General features: G+C 35.7%; 2 protein-coding genes across 2 annotated transcripts in view; one reads left to right on the forward strand and one right to left on the reverse strand.

The window, feature by feature from the left end:
• The window catches only part of LOC123307757 (hemicentin-1), a 197,167-nt gene that overhangs the window by 91,776 nt on the left and 81,940 nt on the right, over nt 1-23,451 (reverse strand). The gene's annotated exons all lie outside the window — the stretch shown is intronic.
• On the forward strand, nt 10,955-14,632 carry LOC123307758 (ganglioside GM2 activator-like). Its single transcript, XM_044890187.1, has 3 exons — nt 10,955-11,118; nt 11,174-11,344; nt 14,365-14,632. The coding sequence occupies exons 1-3, from the start codon at nt 11,023-11,025 to the stop codon at nt 14,530-14,532; spliced, it is 435 nt and encodes a 144-aa protein (XP_044746122.1). The 5' UTR covers nt 10,955-11,022; the 3' UTR covers nt 14,533-14,632.

Raw genomic sequence — 23,451 nt, forward strand, 5'->3', positions numbered from 1 at the left:
AGCGCAAAATTATTAATATTTCGATGGTGTCGGAAATGAATATTGACTTTTAATGCGCAGCATTTTTGTTCGGATCAATTTCACTTGCATATTGCATAGATGAAGATGGATTTCTACAAAGAAATTTTTCGATAAGTATTATGTCCACTCAGTTTCAACCGAGTGATAATTGCAGCCAGAAACCCGTTCTAGCCTCCATCAACCCAAAAAGGGTTCGATTATCCTGAGGTTCCAATCATCCCTTCAATCACATCGATGAACACAATATTCCGAAGAACAGTGAAGAATCAACAGAATTCATGAAAAATTGCTGTTGATTTTCGATCCCCGGAACTCCAGGAGATATCCATTAAACCCTTCTCCCCCTCCTTCGAGAAACACACGAGTTTCATCCCCTACATAGCTCTCCTCGCCTTCTCGATCCCTACCATAATTCTCGGGCCTTAATCAGAGCTCTGGAACCGCGAAATAACATTTAAAAAGAATCCGAGTGGAACGCCGATAGTCCGCCCTGGAGATCTTGAAAAATGGTAATATTTACTTCTCTATCAATCTTCCTTCCTCGGCATCGACCCCGATACTTCATTCCATTCGAGCAGACGTTTCGCTTGTCGGAAACGGTTCAGATTTCATTGTATTCCATCAATAAGTGTTAGGGGCATAGGAGCGAAGCCTTTCTCGATCTTTTTCTATACGGCAATCATATGCGTACCACGTTTACGTAGTATTAGTCCATAAAATTACGTTTGAATTTTGTTACTTTTGAAAACTTAATCTTAAACCAAGTTATTCTGGCATATATTGAGTTTTCTTTGGCCCTACCATATCATCTTTAAATCGCAGAGATGAGAGCTAAGTACTTCGATGGTAGCTTGTCTACCAGAATCACATCACATCCCGGATTTTTTCCTTCTAGATTCATTTCAACATATTTTTCATTTACAAGTTTTTTCGTCTGAAAGATGCTCCAACAAAAGTGAGCATCTCCTTGGAGTTCAGACAAGGTGTGTACCATATAATAATTCATTTGTATTTTTGGGTGGTGGATTACCTTTTCCTGTTCACAAAGTGCTGCGTCTGAAGCTTAGTTTCGAAAATCAGTAAAAATAAACATTGAAAATAAAAATATTTGTTGTTGATTTTTCCCCATTATTCCAAGAACTGAATTTTTCATAATAAGCTGCTGGTGAAAAGCAGAGGATATTGATTTAATTTGTGTTTTCTCTGCTTAAAAATCTCATCTCCTTTTGAAATTTAAAAATGTAAAGTTTTTCAACTAACGGGAAAGCATAAAATTTCACGAAAAAATAAAATTTCGAAAATTGAAAAAATTCACTGAACCTAATATAAAGTATAAGTATGGATGCATCAATAAGAGCTACTAAACATTTACTCGGCCTGCTTTATACCAAGCGATCGAATAAATCCTGATCAATTTTTAGCGAAAGTTTTACGAAAAACTGTTAAAGCGATTTTCGGCTCAATTTGATTTAAGTCATTGGATTTTGGCGGTAATGCCAGAGTACTCAAGATCTTTCTAGTAGTAATCACCTGACGGGATATTCGTTTCGCCAATAGGTGCGTAAAATTGTGCATGGGATAACTCCATTGATAACTTCATCGACATATATCTATCTATGTCTGAGAGCTCATGGCCCTTGAAAATACGTATAGATCATTATGCCATCGAAACAAAACGAAACTCTTCTCAAAAAAAGTAGACTTGAACAGTGGACCTGTCCACCCTTATATTCGTTCAATATAGGAAAAACGACCATATCTGGACTAGACAGTTTTCATGTATACTCTCTCGATATTAGATTGACTTCATGTAGAGAAATTGAAGTACCTTCGGCATCTTTAACGTTTTTAAGACGTTGAGTTGCCATTGCTGAGGTGCTGTCTCCTAGCTGATGTTTACTACTGGCCTTTTAGCACGTGATCTACCACTTCTGGTTCTTGGAGGAATATTATACAGGGTGTATTTGAAGGTGAGGCTTTTTTTTTCAACAGAAGGTAGAACTGGTCAGAATGAAGCGTTTCAGCAAAAATCACCTATAGAAAACTTCCAAAATGACAAAGTTGAAAAATAAATTTAAAATGATTACTGAAATAGATCCTCATACGACCCTAGACGGTTTGTTAGCTCAATTATCGCAAAGCAGTGGGAAAAAACTTATCTCCTGATTTGATCATGTGGTTTCGTTTAAGATATTGGCTCGTTTGATATTTATGTGGTAATGAAAATGGCAACTTAGGATTGTCAAATTGTTCTCATTTTTTTCAGTAACTTACACGATTTTATGAAATGGCTCGTTTCGATACCAACTGACAGAAGAGACTTAGGACACAAGTGTAAAAAATAGAATAATACTTCAAAATTTCACCAATAAAATTCGTCTTAATTATTCACGAATTTTTTCACAATGGGCATCACAATCTTCTTCATCGAACATTCCAAGAATCGTCGTAAAAATGGGATGAAATGGGGAAACATCATAGCACTTTTTCAACATAACTAACATAAGCACTTTCAAGAAACCGCCTCAATTTTCTACAATTTTTTCATCCTAAATTGCACGATACAACAATTATGATTCTCCCAAAAGCGACCTGATGCATCTAATCCGATGAACTTGGTACTGTCCAGCCATATGTTTATGATTTATTTCGTTTTTGCGAAGCCGGAGTAACCTTCCACAGTACTGTACTTGAAATTCAATGAAATTTTGTCGAACTTCTAGGGCCTGTATCTCAGCCATCTTGGATATTTTATACAGACAGACAATTTTTGGTTAAACGACTTAGTTTGATGAGTTCTTCCTTCTGTTAAAAAAAGCCTCATATTTGAAATGACCTTGTATTACCACACGAAATATGGACTGAAGAGATAATCAGTAATACAGGGTGATCCATAACTATTGGGACATAGGCTGAGGGCAGATTGTTTGGACCAAAATATGGCGATAGGACCAAATATACCTAAATAAAATATTGCTGTGGAAAAAGATAGAGGGCGTTAAAGTTGAATTTTTTTTTTTCGTTTTTTTGCTAATAATTTCACTGTATATTTTTTCATTCGTTTTTAAGAAAAATACAATTGAACAGTTCAGAGCATAGAAAGGGGATTTGAAGTAACGATTTATTTATTTTATTCATTTATTTCGACGATAAAGCATAATTTAAAACAATGTAACATAAAAAGAATAAACTTAAATTAAATGTTCTGTGTGGCCTCCTACGACTTCTATCCTTTTTCTAATTCTTTCAATAAAAGACTTTCGAACTTCGAAGAAAATATTATTCTGTCCCCTTATGAAAAATTCAACTTCAACGCCCTCTATCTTTTTCCACAGCAATATTTTATTGAGGTATATTTGGTCCTATCGCCATATTTTGGTCCAAACAATCTGCCCTTAGCCTATGTCCCAATAGCTATGATGTTATGAATCACCCTTTATATGCATATCGAAGAAACTTGATAAAAACTTGCTTTACAATGATTCAGAAGATATTTTTGATATTTTTTCGATGGCAGCCCTTCGTAAGTGGTTTTGATTATTCCGTATGTATGTAATAAGAAACCCTGGATCTCATTTTTCCTCATGGTGGAACATTTTCCACGAACGCTGCCTACCATTCTCCAGCCTCTCATTACATCCATTCGTCGACTTGAAATCGCGTATAAGAAGAAAATCGGCGGGATAACGACATAACGATGAGTTGGCCGAAACGTATAAATCTCGAAATTTCCCCTTCAGTTTCTCGTTAGCTCCGCTGACCGCGGCCATAAACCGATTGGATGCATTTTTCAGGTCACATTTCACCAATTTCTGAATCAGTGGAGCGGAAACGTTAGTTCTGCCGAACATAAAGGCGACTACTTGAATTTTATCTGACCGTTTCGGCTGATTCAAAGCCGAAGTTCGGGTCCCCAGGAAGGGCGATGCAACGACAGAAATTGAGCTAATTTTGTCCACGGATACCAAGTAACGAACTTCGATTCCGGCGCGTTTCTTCTTCACTACCTAATTAACTTTGGCAAACTTGACTCCGCGACTAATTCGGAGCAAAAGTTGACAAGGAGGCTATCCGCCGGGACTACCTGACGAGGCACAACTTCAAATATAACGAGTGTTCCAAGAAACTAGCATAACGCTACTGCATCATTGGTACCTACTATTGTTTTCTGCAATGAATGAAATAATTCATTGTAAATTACGAGGATGTATTGAAAAATTCTTAGTCTACTATAGAACCAAACAAAATATTAATGTCAAAATATTTTATCACTCAACATATTGTCCTCTTAATTGGATACATTTTTTACAGCGAACCTGCAACGTCTCTAGAAATGTTTCTTCTTGCTCTGCAAACCAGACGTCCACAGCTTTTATTACCTACTATAGACCACTTGGTGAAGAGTTGTAGAATATATCATTTTCAGGGTGGTTTCGAAGGTATTCATTCGGTGACCGATTCTTTTTTGAGATGGGTTACAAATTTCAAAATTATTTAATGAGTAATATAAAATTCAATACCCCTCTCCTTTTTTCTTTCTTTTTTGTTTTCAGATTATTCTTCGTCAACCATCATAGTAGAAAGAATGGGAGGAAGTTTTTGGATTTTGTCATATGAAGAAGATATCCTTCAATATAATAATTTCAGCTTATTCTTTACACAAATACATCATCATTACACTTATACGGGCAAACAGAGAGTTTTTCTGAGGTTTTTATCTCTGTTTTTTCATGTACCATACGAAGATATGTATGGTACCCCGTTGACATTTTTCCTCTGCTTACACTGAGATCTGGAACGAGGAACAGGTTTTTAGGATCTGTCTCTTGTTGCTATTTCTTTACACCCGCTTCATTGTTTTTCAGATTGTAAAAGTTTGTAACACTCTTTTTCAAAAGAATATATATATATATTACCTACATTCAGTTGTGGAAAAAGATGATAGTCGGATAGAGCCAAATCTGGTGAATAAGGGGGGTGTTCTAGTAATTCCAATCCTAAATAACGAATTTTTTGCATGGCAAGATCAAAAACCTTTGGATAGCTTTCTGCGTCTTTTCTCTTTAATTTTTTTCTGTAGAGTGGTCAGTAATGTCGAACTGTAATCTCCGGTTATTGTTCTAACCGTATCCAAAAAAATTATCATGATTACTCCATAGCAATCCCAAAAAACCGAAGCAAGAATTTTTTCAGTAAATTTTTTGAGACGAAACTTCTTAGTTCTTGAAGATTCTGAGTGTCGCCATTCTATCGATTGTTGCTTTGTTTCTGGATCGTAGAAATGTACCCAAGTCTCATCCATAATAATAATTCGGTTTAAAGAATATACATCGTTTTCAAATCGAGCACAGATCGAACGCGATGCTTCTACCTTTGCACGCTTTTGGTCAACATTCAAACATTTGGGGATCCATTTTGCAGCAATTTTTCTCATGTCCAAATTGACGTGAACCATATGAAAAACGCGTTTGTATGAAATATTCAGTGCTTCAGATTTCCGTTTTAGCTGAATTCGACGGTCTGATAAAAACATATCATGAACTGCATCGATATTTTCGGGGACTGACATAAAAACTGGCCTTCCCGATCGGTCATCATTTTCAATGGAAAATTTACCTGTTTTGAAGCTTGCAGTCCAATTTTTCACGGTCGCATACGAAGGGCATTGATCACCAAGGGTATTAAGCATACCTATCTTCGTAAATGTGCTAACCTCTTTACCCTTTTAAATAGAGATACTTGATGATGGCTCGATACTCCAATTTTTCGATTTCCACTATTTCGGTGGACATCTTCTTTCTTTTGATTTATTGCGTAACTCTAGTTCACTTTTTTCACCTCAAACTTCACACTTACACTTCTAATGAGTTTTTGTTCGTTGCTATGGTAACGCAATATTTTTTTATGCATGGAACTGTCTAGGCTAACTAGATATCAACACATCCTCGTAGTTATACAGGGTGAGTCTTCGACTCCTACAAATATTTTAAAAGTAGCTTTCTGAGGTCAAAATGAATCAAATATATGAAAAACAATATTCCGAAATTCATTTCATTCGATAAAACCGTTTGTGAAAAAGAATTAAAATCACAATTTTTATGTTTTTCAACAGCCTGTATCTTTCAAACCGAGCCGATTCCGAATAAGTATTTGCATCCATTACTAAGGAAAAGTGTCTTACGGTACCTCCAAATCTTGCTCTGTTATCGAAAAAATTTCCTATTTTCCTGTTCTAGGGAATTAATTGAAGATTGATGATATTTCGTGAATATCAATTACATTCTCTTGAGGGAATTCCAGGGAACACATGAACCATTGAATATACTCTATTCAATCCACATTTAATACCCCATTTCACTCGTTTCCCCCTGTGCAACCCCAAACCAAGGTTGTAAATATTAATACGAACGTGAAATCCCCTCTCTTTGACGAATTACCCTTTTCATACAGCAGTAACCAAATGTCCGGTTATCCACAAAGGTTACGAAGATTCTAGATTCCAAATGCAAACAAATTGTGACATTTATCCCGGTGAAAAACAAACCATAAGCCGTATGAAGCAATAGCCGGTTAGCCTTTTGTGTAACACGTATAACGCGGGTAACCCGCCATCTGTTGTGCCCATCAAAATTACTTTCGAGTTCGGCAAAGTTTCGGGCTTTTCACAAGTTGAGTGTTATTAATGGCTATTAATCTTTCTTGTTCCTAACAGTCGCCCCATCCGGTCGTACAAGACTAGTAAATTCATTTTGTTGCCCGGCTGCAGCCTCAAACAGGCCTACAAACCATACAAGGGAAAACTCCACCGAAGATTATGGAGTTAGAGGTCTAATGAAGAGTGTCACTTAATGAACATTTTTTCTTAGCACTCACGGACGCTCAGAAATCATCGGGAATGTCTGAACGATTTTCTAGATTGTCCCTGCAACAGTATCATTTGTTTTTATGTATAAGACTAACCCTGTAGGGTTAGTCTTTGACTCATACAAATATTTTAACTGTTGATTCTTGAGGTCAAAAGAAACACTCTTTTCCTATACCATTTTTGCTGATTCAGCCCTGATAAAAAGATATAGCCATTTTAAGATTTCATAATGGGCTGTGTCATAGAGAAACAAAATTACTTTCAGAATAACTAGCTAAATCTGTGACCCTACACATCTGTGGATCGTTTGAACAGAGTTGTATTCAGCCAAAGTACCGAATTTTTAAAATTCCACAGATACTTTTTAATTTTTGAACATCAAACTATTCGAAAACGACGCATTATACAAGAAAATATGAGGAATACGTTCATTTTACAAAACGTTCAAATATTCGTTAGATAGCTTTCAACTCACTTTCAAGAGTTGGGTTGGGTTCTTCGAATTATTGATAGTTTTGTGGTACGTAATGGTCATAATGAGAAAACTGAAAGACGTGGGTGATTTTTCATTCGATAAAACCGTTTATGAGGTAGAATTGTAGATAACATTTTTTTATGGTTTTTCAACAGCCTTTATCTTTTAAACTGTGCCGATTCGGAAAAAATGGTAAAGGAAAAAAGTGTTTCTTTTGACCTCAAGAATCTACTGTTAAAATATTTGTACGAGTCAAACACTCACCCTGTATGAAATACCGTTTCATCCTGAATGAAATCAATATAATTGTGAGTTATTGTGATTTTTTTGTATTTCTACCGGTTTATCTGAGAATGCCACAATTTTACCGCTTACGATATTAATTAATTAACTATTTTCGCCCACTCCAGGCACTATGTTGTAAAATAAATTAACCTTTCAAAAAAATATGGCTGTACTTCAAATAATTGAAATAGAAAACAAAACATCCAGTATTGATGAATTTATTAGAATTTATACATTTAGGCTGAAGGACTTCGGTCGATGGCCAATAAAGAACAGTTATTATTATTATTATTTATAGATTATACATATGAAAATGGAGCCTTTGAATTTCATAAAAATTCATCATTCAAAATTAAAATTTGTTGTGAATTCCTGCGCTTGCGAAGCAGCAAGCTTGTATTAAATAAATACCACCCCCAAACGCCCTAGAGAAACTTATAAGTTGAGCACACAGATTATATAGGTATGTTTTTCCGATTGGCCCATGAATAATTATGATTTCTGCACAAACACGATTACAGAAATTCTTGTTTGTGTCATAAAAATAAAATCATGTCATTCGATTTCACTTTCATGATATTTATCGAGCGTCCAATTAAATATTGATTCAGGATTAGCTCGTCAAAATACACACTGAATTTTTAATCTTGTTGAGCGACATCAAACACTGAAGATTTTATTATGCGAGTTTTGGTTACAATATACTGATCAGTTCGGCATACAGAAGCCGGCTTTAAATATTTGTTGGAAGGTTATAGGCATTCAGATTCAAGGCATGAAGGATATTTTCAATCCTGGCGGGATATGAAGTGTGTCACATTGAAAAGAGCAGGCAGAGACTTTTTCAAGCAGGAGAAATGTAATTTTTCGAAATGTATTGGCCAATAATGTTCTGGAGAGACTTTTAAAAATGAAAACCATCACAAAATCACAAAAATGACTTAATTACATTGCTTCAAGTTCATGAAGCATTCATTATTAGATACTAAACTAACTAGTGAGGTAGGAAGAAAGCTTCTGAAATTTGTTTTCTAGAAAGGGGGTAATTTACAGTAACCATTGAAAAAATTCTGATATGTATCTTTGAGGAATAGCCATAGAACCCCTGTATTCTAGAAGAATAACTATCAGTAGAAATTGGTATCCGAACTTAGTTAATTTTTGCAGAAAAAACATACTCTTGCTATAATTCTCTGAAAATATCTGCGTAACATCTATTCAATTCAAAATTGCTTGTTCATCATTTGAATTAACTGAATATAAATTCAAATGAAGTTTGTGCCATAAGAATTGGACCAGGATGGAATAATTAATTAGGTTCCAATCAAATATGGAAGGTTCAAGAATTTTTACAAAGACACCCTGTACAGAGTATGATCCTAAGGTTGGTCACGGTCCAGGATGTCGAAGAGCAAAACCCAGTTCGTAAATTCAAAACAGTAAGGAAAATTCAAATGACATTAAAGAAATTAAGCAGGAACCGGAACGAAAGACATTTAAGTCATTTTCAGCAGGACTCCTGCTACATTTCCTCTAATTCCGCTCATTCCGTTGATCACAAAGGGAATACAATAGGTGGCCCTAATAAAATTTGCCTGAAAAGGGGAATTTTTGTTCTCGATAAAAAACGGTAACGCGAAATGCACTCAAGTTAATTATTTTAATTTATACTAGAACTTTTCGTCTGCGCTGGATTATTTTGTCGAGCTCCCAGATAGAAGGAATTAATCCGGGGTTTAGTAAGAAAAAGTTAATTTTGATGAAGAAGTGTGTTTTCTGAGGTTCCTTTATGGAGTCTTCTAGACAGATCCCCTGAATTCTTGTATTTCTTCAATTTGCCAGAAATTGCTACTTCAAACGAAATACTACAAGGAAGTTTTTGTCCCGATACTTCTGGAGATTCCTCAAAGACTGTCGTCTTTTTTACCGAAAATTTACACAGCGGGAATGAAATTGAATTTCCCAGTTCTAGCAAATATTATTAGATACTCAGCAATCTGAGTGTATATTTTTTAGTCTCTTGAAATTTGCATTGAAAAATATAAAAGATGTACTATGACATTCATGAACAATAAATTGTTTATAGCTTATTGGTTTTATTTTCTTTCAACTGTCTTCAAGTTGAAATACCTGTACATCTAAGAATGTGTTTTGCAATGATTTACTTTTTACTTGTGCCGATTTGTCATCTCAAAAGCAAATAGTTTCTTGCGTTCTGTCTTTGAAATTATAAAAATGGATCAACCTCCCATTCTACACGTTTCAGGTCGATCAATCCATCACTCATTATACCCAATTTAGTTGTTGAGCAGTGTATTTGTCAAACGTTCTTTGAATACGCTGTTATGAAATTTCCGTCGAAACTGATGGTAGTTCAATGAAACCTAAATACTTGATTAGCGTTGCTTCAATTGTGTTACGACTAATAAGTCAGTAGAATATTTTATGCTTTGTATCAATATTCAATTCATTTCGTTATCACTGTATCCATCTGGAATTTTCAGTCTAAAAATAAAGTAGGGTTCGGACCAAATCAAACCATTACCATTCAGAAGGCATAATATAATAAAACATATAATCTGATGCCGAATCAGATATTGATGTAGAAATGATCATTAGTTTTTACAGGACAAATTGAAATCCGATTTCATTTTAATTTGTCACTTCATTCAGAATTACGCACGTTTTTAGGAAATTTTCATGCGAACAATAAAGACTACCACAAATTATTTATATACAGTAATGGGGGTTTTGGATGTTTGTTTGGTTTGGGGAGTATTTGTCCTCGCGTTCAGTGATGTTACATGTTTCGTAAGTGGAGTTATTTCGAATTATCTAATCGGATTTATAACTTTTTCGCATTTGTACATTCCCAAAAAAAATTTATCGATATTTTGAATACAATATTGTCTCTTAAAACATTATCCAATTCACATTATTTTTGATCAGATTATATATTATTATATCATGCTTTTCTGAACTTCTAGATGATAAATGCGAGTAAAAAACCTTGAATGTGACGTTAGAAAAATATTTATCTTTTTCAATAAAGTTGTTTCATGATAAAATAATAATATGTGAAGATGGCAATTGTACCTAGCAAATGGTTTTGAAAATATCTCGATGTTTTATTAATTTTTGTAGGTATTAATGAAATGGAAGCGTAGTAGTAGCAAGTAGTTCACAATCCACTTTATATGTAGGTAACATATGAAGTGGATTGCTTCTGAACAATCGACCGGCTTTATTTGGGTGTCTGAATCTCATCGTATTCTTGCGTTTCTCCTTTACAATCTAGTAATTTCAGAATCACCGACATTTTCACACATTATCTTCTCGAAATTGCCCGGAAGAGGAGAAATACGATCATGATGTGATGATAGAAAGCTTCCACACCAAGATCTTCAACTTCGGGCAAAAAGTAATGACAGAAATCGTCTACGAAGTTCGACAAGAAATTGGGGATCTAAAGGTTGGTTATATAAGTGATTTTTTTTATGAGCAATGAAATAAGTATTTCTTTGCAGATGACAGCACAAATATCAAGATGCAACTACACGAAAAATTCCACCTGTGAAGTATACCTAGAAAAAGCAACCATTTCTGACATCTGCGATATTATCGAAATGGAAAATACTGCATGGACTATATATTTGCAAACTTTTGATCCACCGATTACGAAGTGTCCCGTTCAAAGGGTAATTTGATGATTAAAGCCTTGAGATGCCTACAGATTGCCTCGAAGTGAAGTGAGACACCGTCATAATGCGCATGATTCAAAAATGTAACAAAGGATTTTGCGCGGAAGCGTTCAAATTGTTCTGACTTGATTTGGCACGTGTATACCCACGTCAAGTCAGAGTAATCTGTAGGCACCTTCACGTCAATTCTAATATGTCCTGATAAAACTTCAACATTCGTCAGAAGACTGTTTTAATTGAAGTTTCGGAAAATGCTGATAGACGTTTTGGATATTCATTGCATAACAGAAAGTGAACTAAAATCCAGTCGTACAGTGTAAGGCACGAAAGATATGCGTGTTAGGATAATGAATAATCTAGTTCTTCATTGAAATTCAATCTAGGAGGACTCTGCATCACGAAAACTCTTTGGGGTTTTCACTTCCAGTTTCTGGCAAAAAATCAATTAAAAAATTGAAATAATCGATTTGCTTCTGCGTGAATTCGTGCGCTAATTTATCAGGACAAATCAGATGGAGAAAATTGTTGACAATTTTTTTATACAATTCTATACGGAGGTATTCGAAAAGCGCGTGGCAAAGTCATATTTTTTCAACCCTGTATTTTTTGCATTTGAATTCTTCGAAAAATGAGCTGACTTTGCTAAAGTATCCCTATATTTCGTCCGAGGCATTCAGCTTGACTCACCATGTATCTAAAGCCCGGTTGAACAATTCAAACTCAACCAGAGTTCAACTGGAGCTTGATGTGACGATGTTACAAATGTAGAGGACTAATAGAAATTCAGAATGTACTCGTATATATATCATTAAATTCAGCTCGTATGTCGGTTTGCCTCAATAACTTCACACCCCTAGCTGAAAATAAAGGTCGAGTTCAATTCATAATTCCTGGAGGGAAAGCCGTGCAGTCTTATCCAAGTGACCATTATACATCAATCATACCCCAGACAGTGGCTGAACAATATAGTATTTATTTATAAGCCTAAACAAGTCTGCGCTCATCAAATCGTGATGCAAGAATTCAATTATTCCTCATTTTATCAAATGGGGATAGGCACCGTAATAAACCTATATGAATAAAATACACAGCACTCACAAAGGGTATTTCCGTAGTTTTGACATGATGCGAATGGAACGGACTGTTTTAATTCGTCCAGCAAAAATTCCTAAAACGCCCTGAGCCACAATATGTCAACATTCGTAACACAACAAAAATGTTCTGCTTGTTGTACTTACTAATCAAATTTTAAAGGGGTATGAAACGGATTTTCCGTGAACTTTTAACTGTATTGAGAAGGGTCGTTCTCCCTGTTGCCCTGTAATTTTTTAACGTTATGAGACATCAGAGAATATAATGATTCCTGAATATTGAATGCCGCTGTTAAAACCAGTTACGAGTGGTGTTCTGTTTCAGCTGAGTTTGGAGAAATACAGAGCTGTCGCTTTACAAACAACACATTCGTTGAAAAATTTTGAATTGATTCTTATTCTTATTATTATTAATTAATTATTCTTATTTTTTTTCTATATTACTGTAGTGCCTTGAACTTTTGGTAAGGAAGGACTGATGAGAATTAGAAAATATTTATACTTTCTGATATTTTTCAGAAAGAGTATTACCTATTGCACTAATATGTTTCGAGAAAGAATTAATAGTTTCCATCATTGCTAAGAACAATTTTATTATCCTACCTATCGAGGAAAATAATCTAAAAACAATAATTTGAAACATTCCGAAATATACAGGATGTTTCCTAATTGAATTTCAATATTTATGGGGGTGATTTTTGGGCTCATTTTAAGAAAAAAACTTCATATGAACATATGTCCTGATCGTCTTCCCTTTGAGATACAGGGTGGTATTATTTAGACAGTCAGTAGCACGCCACTGACTGTATTCAAATATGAGCAAATTTGATCTCTTGAATTTTTTTAGTCCGACGCACGGGTTTCATCTTAAAAAATAAAATCTACGTATGTCTCTGCATGGTGATATGGTCTTATATACAGTCCCTGGCCAGTTTATTAGACGCACTGAGGATTTTTTTTATATTTACTGGTATTGCCCGAGGAAAAAGCAGAATATTTGAATTTCATTTCCACAGAATGTCAGTTTTATCTACGACTCTCATTAAATTGTTCTATTTGGCATTTATTTTTGATGTTGTAGTATTAGTACTTAAGTATGAATCAGTACTATGTCTTCCAGTGGATGTCTTGCATTCTGCAGGTTCGGACGTTATTTCGATAATCCACATATGAAATCATTATCTTCGAATGCAGCAAACCGAACAATTCTGCATTGATAGTATGAAACTCTCATAGCTACACAGGGTGGCTCAACAAAATATTAGAATTTCGTGTTTAATCATCAATAAATCAATATTTTTTATTGAATATGATATATTATATTTGAAAACCATTTACAGATGAAGTATATGTAACATATACATTCAATTTAATAATTCAATATTGAGATTTTGCATCGAATCAATGCGTCTAATAATATGGCCAGGGACTGTATGTATTAAGGATATTGTTATGATCATGCAGATAAACGATTTTGCTTTTTTTAAGCGTCAACCGTGAATCGGATTGAAAAAAGTCAACTAATCAAGTTTGGTAAGAAATGATTGGAAATTTCAAAAATAATTATTATTTCAGGAAAAATCTGTGGCGTACTATCAATGTCTGCCAAAATAGGTAGGTCAAATTACGTACGAACGCCACTGGTAGAAATTAAGAAAAAAGTGATACAATAAAAAATGGTTCTTGATTCATAGTATACATGTATGACAAATTTCATCAAAATATTTGAAGTGGTATTGTAGATATTGATAATAAATAATTTATTTTCGAAAACTTTACCACCCTGTATCTCAAAAGGTAAGACGTTTAGGACATTTGTTCATATAAAGTTTTTTCTTGAAAGAGGCCCAAAAACCACCCCCATAAATATTGATACTCTATTAGAAATCATCCTGTATATTATAAGTGGACGCTTTGCTATTTCAGGGTAACTACACATCACGTTATGCTTCTGAAAAAACTGAGATGATCGATTTATCAGCATGGTTTTCTGATGGTTTATGGAGAATTCAGAATAACCTTTACAGTGGAGACAGAAGGGTTGGTTGTTTCATTACTGAAATAGAAATCTTCACACCAGAGCACAACGTTTGATTAGTGATTCTTCTTCCAAATACTCTACATCTTTAAATGGACCATTCTGATTATGATACATTGAGTTGCACTTATAGTAAAACGCGTTTTATTCGCCATATTCATCTTTGTCCACAGCTGATCGCGTTGGTTTTCATAGATGTAAGATAGAAACCCTTACGTTCTTGAAAATTTCAAGACAAGAAGTAATTTCAGAATTACAAGACAAGAAATTTTATGTCAATACAAGGATTTCTTGTCAAGAAAACAAGAAATCTTCAAATATTTTGTCAAACCGTATACGCTAAAACGTGTTTATTTGTGAAAAAAAATGACATGTTTTAACATCGAATACCTATTTCTATTTATTGCACACATTTTTTCATAGAAAAATATAAATTGAAAATAATTAATGATAATCTTGTTGAAACTCCAATTGGTATCTAGATTTACAATTTTCTCTCTATTGCTTGTTAGTGAATATTGTGAGCCAAATCGGAGCCAAATGGTCAATGCCACTTATGGTAAAATAAGACAACCACTTTGTGATAAACAAGAGTAGGTATAGAACGAAATTGCAATTCAGTTCAAAGCCGATTGGAAGGGTGATGACGTAGAAGGTGGCAAAGTCAAGTTCAATTGACAGATCTGGGTCTGTTAGCGTGTCGATAGGTAATAGTAGTAGGTGAAGTTAATAACAAGATAATTTTAAATAACTTCATTTAAATTGCATTGCCTGATTGTATGATAGTTACGCCAATGCGCGCTTGTGTGTCGTGGCATGTGGAGATACCTAAGTGGGAGCGCCCACCAAAGTAGCGTAGAACTGACATGGCACATACATGACGAACACAATGCATAATTTTCAGATTTGAACTGAGAACGACATATTTCACGCAACTGACACTTCAGTCAGATGCGCGATATCTGAAAATTATGCATCGCCTTTGTCATGAATGTGCCGTGTCAGTGCTACGCTACTTTGGTGAGCGCTCCCTTATATGACAAAGGCGATGCAAAATAATAACTGAAACTTCACTCAGATGTGCGATATCTGAAAATTATGAATCGCCTTTGTCATGCATGTACCATGTCAGTGCTACGCTACTTTGGTGGGCGCTCCCCCTAAGGGGGCCGAGTATTTTCGATCTTCACTTCTTTCTATATTTTCTTGGTAAATAATAATAACCTCATTTAACAAAACGGAATGAAGAGTGCAACTGCGCGACGTCATTTTGAGTTCCTCAGAAAACGAATAAAATTGGAATGGTCCCCCCTCAAAATTATAAACTAAATTTCACATATTTAAAGCAATAGAAAACAAGGTTATTGTATTAAACCCAAAGCAATATCATTGAGGGATCTCCAACCTACCTTAAACGTAGAAATCAACTTTGAAAACTTGATAATAGCCAAAGCCATCTTTTGAAAACGGAGCGAACTAATTTTCATTCCCAATTTTTTATAGGGTATAATATTTGAAATAACCCGCTACAGGAAACCTGGATAGATGCAGTTCTGCAAGGAAAAAATTGAAATTGCAGCAGGCAATCAAAATCTGAAAAACGAATTCACTTGCAACGATTTCAGAACCTAATTCTGCAGAAATCAAAACCCAACGTCCACTTTCAGGAATCGACAAATTAAACGCCTCAGGTTATTCGCAACAAAGGGTCCCCTAACCGATCGCGTGCATTTGGCTTGCAAAAAATTAATTGCCACGTTCAGATAATCACAAATGCAACGATTTTCCGAGTCCATTCTCGAATGGATCCGTCCTAGCAGCCAATATTCAAACTCGAACCACCTGTCTGTATTATAGATTTTTCATGAGGCTCTCGATACACCGCGACTGCATTATTGAGTGGTTTTTCCGATAGGGAATATCAATTACTTAGGGGTGGAATTAGAGCAACTGTCTACGTTATTTCCATAAACAAAGCCCTAATTGAAAACAGCGTGCGAAGCAAAATGTGCAATTGTTATTCAGTCCATTGTATTTTCAGTCCCACGAAGGCAGGTTGGGTACTTTTATGTATGCGGAGCTCTGGGAAGTCGGAGTTTCCAATATAAATAAAAATTGGGGAAAATATGTAAATTAGGACCGCATACTTCCCTTTCTATTTTTGATGTAATATTTTCATTGTACTCTTGTACTTTTCCCCCCTCATAAATATGGATCTTGGTGCCGGCGCTTGGCGGAGGGGACTTGGAATAATCTTACTTTATGGGGATTTTATGGCTTTAACAAGATTAAAATTGCGCAGTTTCTGTAAAGTGTTCTCGCTCTTGTCGGTTATACACTCGAATTGTAAATAAATAACAATTTTCCGACGGACTTAATTCCGAATAAGCAGCCACAACTGAATCAAATGAAGAATGTGGAAAAGATGTTTTCGAACTGGGAGGGTTAATGGGTCTATTTCTGGCTCACCAGAGGCGGAACGTGTTGGATATTTCATGCACATTTCCATCACTTCCTGAAAAAGATTTTTGTTTTTCATTTCCCAATTTGCCTAATACTTGAATAAAACCTGAAGCCTTATTACGAATCAGGAACGATCACATCTTGCATCGAAAATCGGTCACTCCCTTGAGATATTGAATCGTTCATTTCACATTATTTTAGCTTTTAGTTCTAATTTTGTCCTGAACGACCAGGAGCCTAACGATAGTGTATACTGTCGTGGTAACAACTGGTAACAATGGAGACTCAAGTAACAAGGATCCGACTCAGATGGAGCGGCCACATTCTGAGGATGCAAAACACAAGACTCCTCAAAATAGTTCTTTATGGCGAATTCACAGAGGGAGCTCGGAAACCAGGAGGCCAATATAAGCGGTTTAAGGATATACTGCATCAATCCCTAAAATCAGTTAATGCCAATCATGACTGGGAACAACTAGCGTTAGACAAATCACAGTGGAGGTCTTTGGTCCATAGTTTTAATGGATACTCGAGAAGAATACAGCGGCGGCCAGATCTGGTTGGTGACTATCCATGCCCGGAGTGTGGAACGATCTGTAGGTCACGGTTGGGTCTCTTCACAGATGGTCATAAGTAGCCCTAAGAAATTGTAATTTTGATCGCACCGATAGTTTTGATTTTGAGTCTTTTTGTAGATTTATTCTTGGTACATCAATGATGATGATGATGATGACACTGTCGTGGTTTTTGAAACATCAATGTACCATTTAATGGTATTAACTTTGAAATTCTGGGTAGTGTATTCCATTCCCCATAACTCCCTTTTACCAAGTATCTTGTTAAAGTTCTTCTCAGTGCTTAATTTTTCAATCATAACATTACTAGGTAGGTTCCCTGATGAGATGAACTGGTTCAGAGAGGACAAGGCTCTCTGATTTTTAATTCTCTCATTACCTGTACCCTAGATATTCTGAGGATGGCCTCCTATCTATCACTAGATGTAGAGGAATGAGATCTGTGATGACCTGAAGTGCTCTAGTTGGGGGCACGTTCGTATAGCTCCAGTTATGCACGCGTATTTTCCTCGTAGTCGTCTAATCTGCTTAAGCAAACCAAACTACTGCCCTATAGGTTATTATCGGTCTCACAATCATGATGTTCATCCATCGTAAGTAAGACAGACAGACATACAGAGGGATCCCTCTGTAATCTGTGACCAGTCCATCAATTCCAAGCTTTTTTCCACAGAGAAGGAGCTGTGTTGCTCTGACGAGGTCGAATGAAACCGAAACCGTGTTCAGCATCTGCTCTTCTTTGGTGGAACGTTCTCCATTTAGTTGTCCTGACGATGGAAAATTGTCGAATTCAATCTTCACACTTGTTGATATTCATATCAGCGGGAGGTATGCATCTGAATTAATTCTTATTGTTGTATTCGGTATGCATCTGAATTAATTCTTATTGTTGTATTCATTTGCCTCCCTGTTAAAGTCTGATCATCCCTTCATTATCCATCGTAGTATTTCAGGGTTATAGCCACAAGTCTCACCAATGAGGACGCATTTTTTACTGGTGCCTAAAGTAAAACTACTTGAATCATATACCTACGTTGATTTATAGGTGAACTCAACGTATGGTTGAATTTGGAGATTTAAAAAAACACGTTTCGAAATTCAACTAGTTGCCTCTATTCAACACCCCCACAACTTTAAAACTGAATGAATTTTATGTGTTCATTGGTAATTCAAGTTTTCGAAATCCATTTTCAATTTTCTGTGCAAGTTTTGGTTGATGAGATAACGATAAATAATAAAAAAAGACTCATTTTTATTCAAAGTTCAATAGCTAAGACTTTAGAGAGCAATTGTCGCATCATCTTCGAATATTTGTCTTGTCCATATAAAGTTTACAAGACAAAAATCTCATGTGTACCGAAAAAAACAAAATAAGTATGTTGGCGGTAGTATTCTCGAGATCACTCGAAAAACGCTGATAAGGTGAAGAATTTGAAAGTTTACTAGATACTAGAACCTACTACATGATCTCTTCAAATCTTTTGTACCATCATTATTCTTCAAGTTACAGCCTTCAAATTGTGAAATTTCTGTGAAAATAATTCGAGAAACGAGATTGAGCAGACTTAAGAATGTATTAGGCAAATCCTGTTGACAGCATGGGTATACGTGCCGAAACATTGGTAAAAACAATCAGCATCCTGAAGAATTTCAAGTTCACGGTTAGGTCGAATGATCAAAAGAGATAATAACTATGCTGACTTGTTTGAAGGAAAGACTATTTCAGTTAAAACACCCTGAACGAAATATCTGAGCACTCAATCAGGTGTATCAAAGTGAAGCATGTCCAAATATCACCCTGACGGTGAATTCAACTTTGCTCACCTACACTAAATACTTCAGATGATTCATTTTCTTCAATGGAACCTTCATGAAACAACGTCACAAAAATACCTAGAGTAACAAGCTGCAGTCAATGAAACAACAACAACAAAAGATTGAATACAGGCTAGGGGGTAATAGTTAAGAGAGAAAATTAATTTCGACGGAATTTTCTCAGAACGGCTCACTTGATATCTATTCACCGAAGCCGAGAGGCACTAGTTCCCCGAGAGAAACGTTCTGCCTTTCATGAAGTGAGGCCAAATCATCTCAAACTGTAATCTATTTTCTTTGGTGCCTTCATCTGAGATGATTTCAAAGAGTTGAATGCAAGACCTTACTCTGCGATAGAAACTATTATACGCTTATCGGCCTGGCACGAGTTACAAATAGAGAAGCGGGAATGTATGGATGAAATTACAAATTTCCCCAGTGTGTAGCGGCTTCAAAAAAAGAAAGAAGCGCTAAAGCCCGTCTTGTCTAGCAGCGTGGAAAGTTATGTATCCAACAGAGCAGAGCCGCATCAGGGACCAAAACCGTATGGTCCATTCATCATTGGGAGACCAGCAACAATTTTGGAATAAACAGACATAAGTTAAATGTCCCAATTATGGACACTATAATAGTGGGATCTAGAAAGGTTTTCGTGGGATAGATTTTCGATTTTCGTGGGATAGATCTCGAAAAATAAAATCCTCTTATGATTTCCCATTCAATTCTGCAGAAAAAACGTCGAAATTTCGATACAGTCGATACTTTTCTCGGAAAAAATAAAAACTTACAAGCAGTATACGAAGGTCTATGAGGCAGAGAGTTGATGGTATTTTAACGGGAGGGTCATTTTATGGAACACATAAGATGAAATGGAATGATCAGAGATCAGAGAACTGCTTGCAAGTTTTTATTTATTCCGAGAAAAGTATCGACTGAACGAAATTCAGCAAGTAACTTTTTTTTCTCCAGAAGTGAATCGCAAACCATAAGAGAATTTTATTTTTCGAAAAGCTATCCCACGAAAATAATATTTGAAGAAAAATCATAAGGTGTTGTTATTTTCAACCTCTGATTATAAAGTTATGAGATCTAAAAAAATTGTGTAAGTAACATCTACTTAATGCTTCATATCACGAGGATATATTGATATCTAGTTAGCCTAGACCATGCATAAAAAAATATTGCGTTACCATAGCAACAAACAATAACTCATTAGAAGTGTCAGTGTGAAGTTTGAGGTCAAAAAAGTAAACCAGAGTTACGCAATGAATTGAAAGAAAGAAGATGTACACCAAAATTGTGTAAATGTAAAATTGGAGTATCGAGCCAACATCAAGTACCTGTATTCAAAAGGGTAAAGAGGTAAGCACATTTACGAAGATAGGTATGCTTAATACCCTTGGTGATCAATCTCCTTCGACTGCAAGCTTTCAAAAGAGGTAAATTTTCCATTGAAAATGATGACCGATCAGGAAGGCCAGTTTATATGCCAGTCCCCGAAAATATCGATGCAGTTCATGACATGTTTTTATCAGATCGTCGAATACGGCTAACACGGAAATCTGAAGCACTGAATATTTCATACAAACGCGTTCTTCATATAGTTCACGTCAATTTGGACATGAAAAAAATTGCTGCAATATAGATCCCCAAATGTTTGAATGTTGACCAAAAGCGTGCAAGGGTAGAAGCATCGCGTTCGATCTGTGCTCGATTTGAAAACGATGTAGACTTCTTAAACCGAATTGTTACTATGGATGAGACACGGGTACATTTCTACGATCCAGAAACAAAGCAACAATCGATGGAATGGCGATACTCTGGTTCTCCAAGACCTAAGAGGTTTCGTGTCCAGAAATCGGTTGGAAAAGTTTTTGCTTCAGTTTTTTGGGATTGCCATGGAGTAATCATGATTGATTTTTTGGATAAGGGTAGAACATAACCGGAGATTACTATTCGGCATAACTGACTACTCTACGGGAAAAAAATTAAAGAGAAAGGACGAGGAAAGCTATCCAAAAGTGTTTTGTATTTGCGGGACAACGCCCCTGCACACAAGTCTCATGTTGGCATGCAAAAAAATTTGTGATTTATGGTTTGAATTACTAGAACACCCCCTTATTCACCAGATTTGGCTCCATCCGACTGTCATCTCTTTCCTCAACTGAAAAAAAGTTTACAAGGGTGTAAATTTTCTTCCAACGAGGAGGTAATAAAAACTGTGGAGGTCTGATTTGCAGAGCAAGAAGAAACAGTTTTTTTTTAAAGGTCTAGAGACGTTGCGGTTCACTGTAATAAATGTATCCAATTGAAAGGAGAATATGTTGAGTAATAAAATATTTTGACATTGAAATTTAATTTGGTTCCATAGAAGGCTAAGAATTTTTCAATATATCCTCGTATATATAGTTATATGATTCAGTGTTTTTCAGAACCCTTAAAAAAACTAAAAACTCTCAACTCGTCATCGCTGTATCTTCAAAGGGAGGTCGATTTCGAAAAAAATTTATAGGAACTACCCCTGCTTATTTTCATCAAGGAATCGTCTTCTTAAGTCCTTTGCATTTGTTCACAGACACCCTGTGTAGAACGTCTTACCCATTTCTCTATTTTATAGCAGTAACCATAGCAATCAATTAAATGAGTACTTATGTATTAACGTTAAGCATGTCTTGAATAAAATGAATCCATGCAAACGGACATCAGTATAAAAACATTTCTCTAAGCCACCCTACTTTTTTCCTTTACTCAATCTCCGAATTCCGATACAAGTATGAGTAGTAGTTAGTGGATTGCAAAGAAGAATAATATATTTCAACTTCCGTCAATATAAGATATCAAAGTTGCCTTACCCCAAATGAAACTGCAAAATTTTTCATTGGCCAGCTCTTCGTTTTTGATGTGAGATAAATACCACGAAGCCCCCCCTGTCCCTACTTACATTATCTCTTTCGCCTGTTTAGTTTGGTAGAATGATAGACTTTTAATGCCTTCGTTAAGAATAAGTTCGAGGATTTAACATGTTTTTAAAGCGGCAAGTGGACCGTCTAAAGAAATGGACCCGAAGATAAGACCTAAACGTTCTAGCTGGAGATTTTAGATTTCAGCATTAAGTAGTGAAGGACCTTTTGTAGTCTTTATTGAAAAATGAATGTTTGAACGAGGACACGGAAGGGTAGGAAAATGCAGTTCCGTTTGAAGATAGTGAACGAGGGACTTTTTATCTTGGCTTTCCACCACTTAATCATTTGATTCTGGTCTGTCTCAAAATAATATTTCAGAGTTTCAGGGGATCGAGAGATGCGTATCAGTCCAAAAATCCCAACGAAGATGGAAGAGGGGATTTGTGAGCAAACTTCTAAATGCCAGGACAACTCCAATTTCCTTGAGTACTTGTTATAGTTGGGGAGCCGAAGAGGGAAATTCGGGATTTACTCGAGCAGATTAATATAAGGGGACATACCTTGGACTCTACCAAAAATTGTATATAGGGGGAATTGTCTAGGACAGCCTGTCAGAATCGTAAAAAAATGATCATTGTACATACTCGAGCCTGTCAGATTAAGATATATGTGGTTAATTACATGTTGAAAAGTATATATTCCCTTAATCTGACAATTTAAGCGTGTCGAAAATGTGTGGGAGGGCGCCAAAGTTGCAAACAAAAAAGTCACGTGTACATTCTCAAGCGCGGTGGCATTTTTCTTATTTTGAAGCTAATGATTCAAGAATAACGGAAAAAATATAATCCGACAGTTTTAGCAAACCGAAACAATACAAATTGGCCACAAGGGTCACAAAAATCAGTTTTTTTGAATTATCTCCTCCCCTGGGTTTCAAATCTTTTTCGCATTCATTATTGAAGTTGTAGAGCATAACATTTTCTACAAATTTTGTCCTAAGCAGTTTTTTCTACGTTCAAACATTTTTGAGATATATGTCGATTAATGCGAGGTGTTTAGCGGTACATGCTGAAGCGAAAATTCCGAGGAAAATTCACTCGTTGAAAATAGTACATTCTAAGTGTTCTTAGGTTATCGTCCATTTAGTTAGATGAAATGAAAGAATATTGGGAATCTTGGACTAATTTTATTTATTGTTCCTCAATACAACGCCGACGTT

This window comes from Coccinella septempunctata, chromosome 2, assembly GCF_907165205.1.
Source record: "Coccinella septempunctata chromosome 2, icCocSept1.1, whole genome shotgun sequence".
Classification (NCBI taxonomy): domain Eukaryota; kingdom Metazoa; phylum Arthropoda; class Insecta; order Coleoptera; family Coccinellidae; genus Coccinella; species Coccinella septempunctata.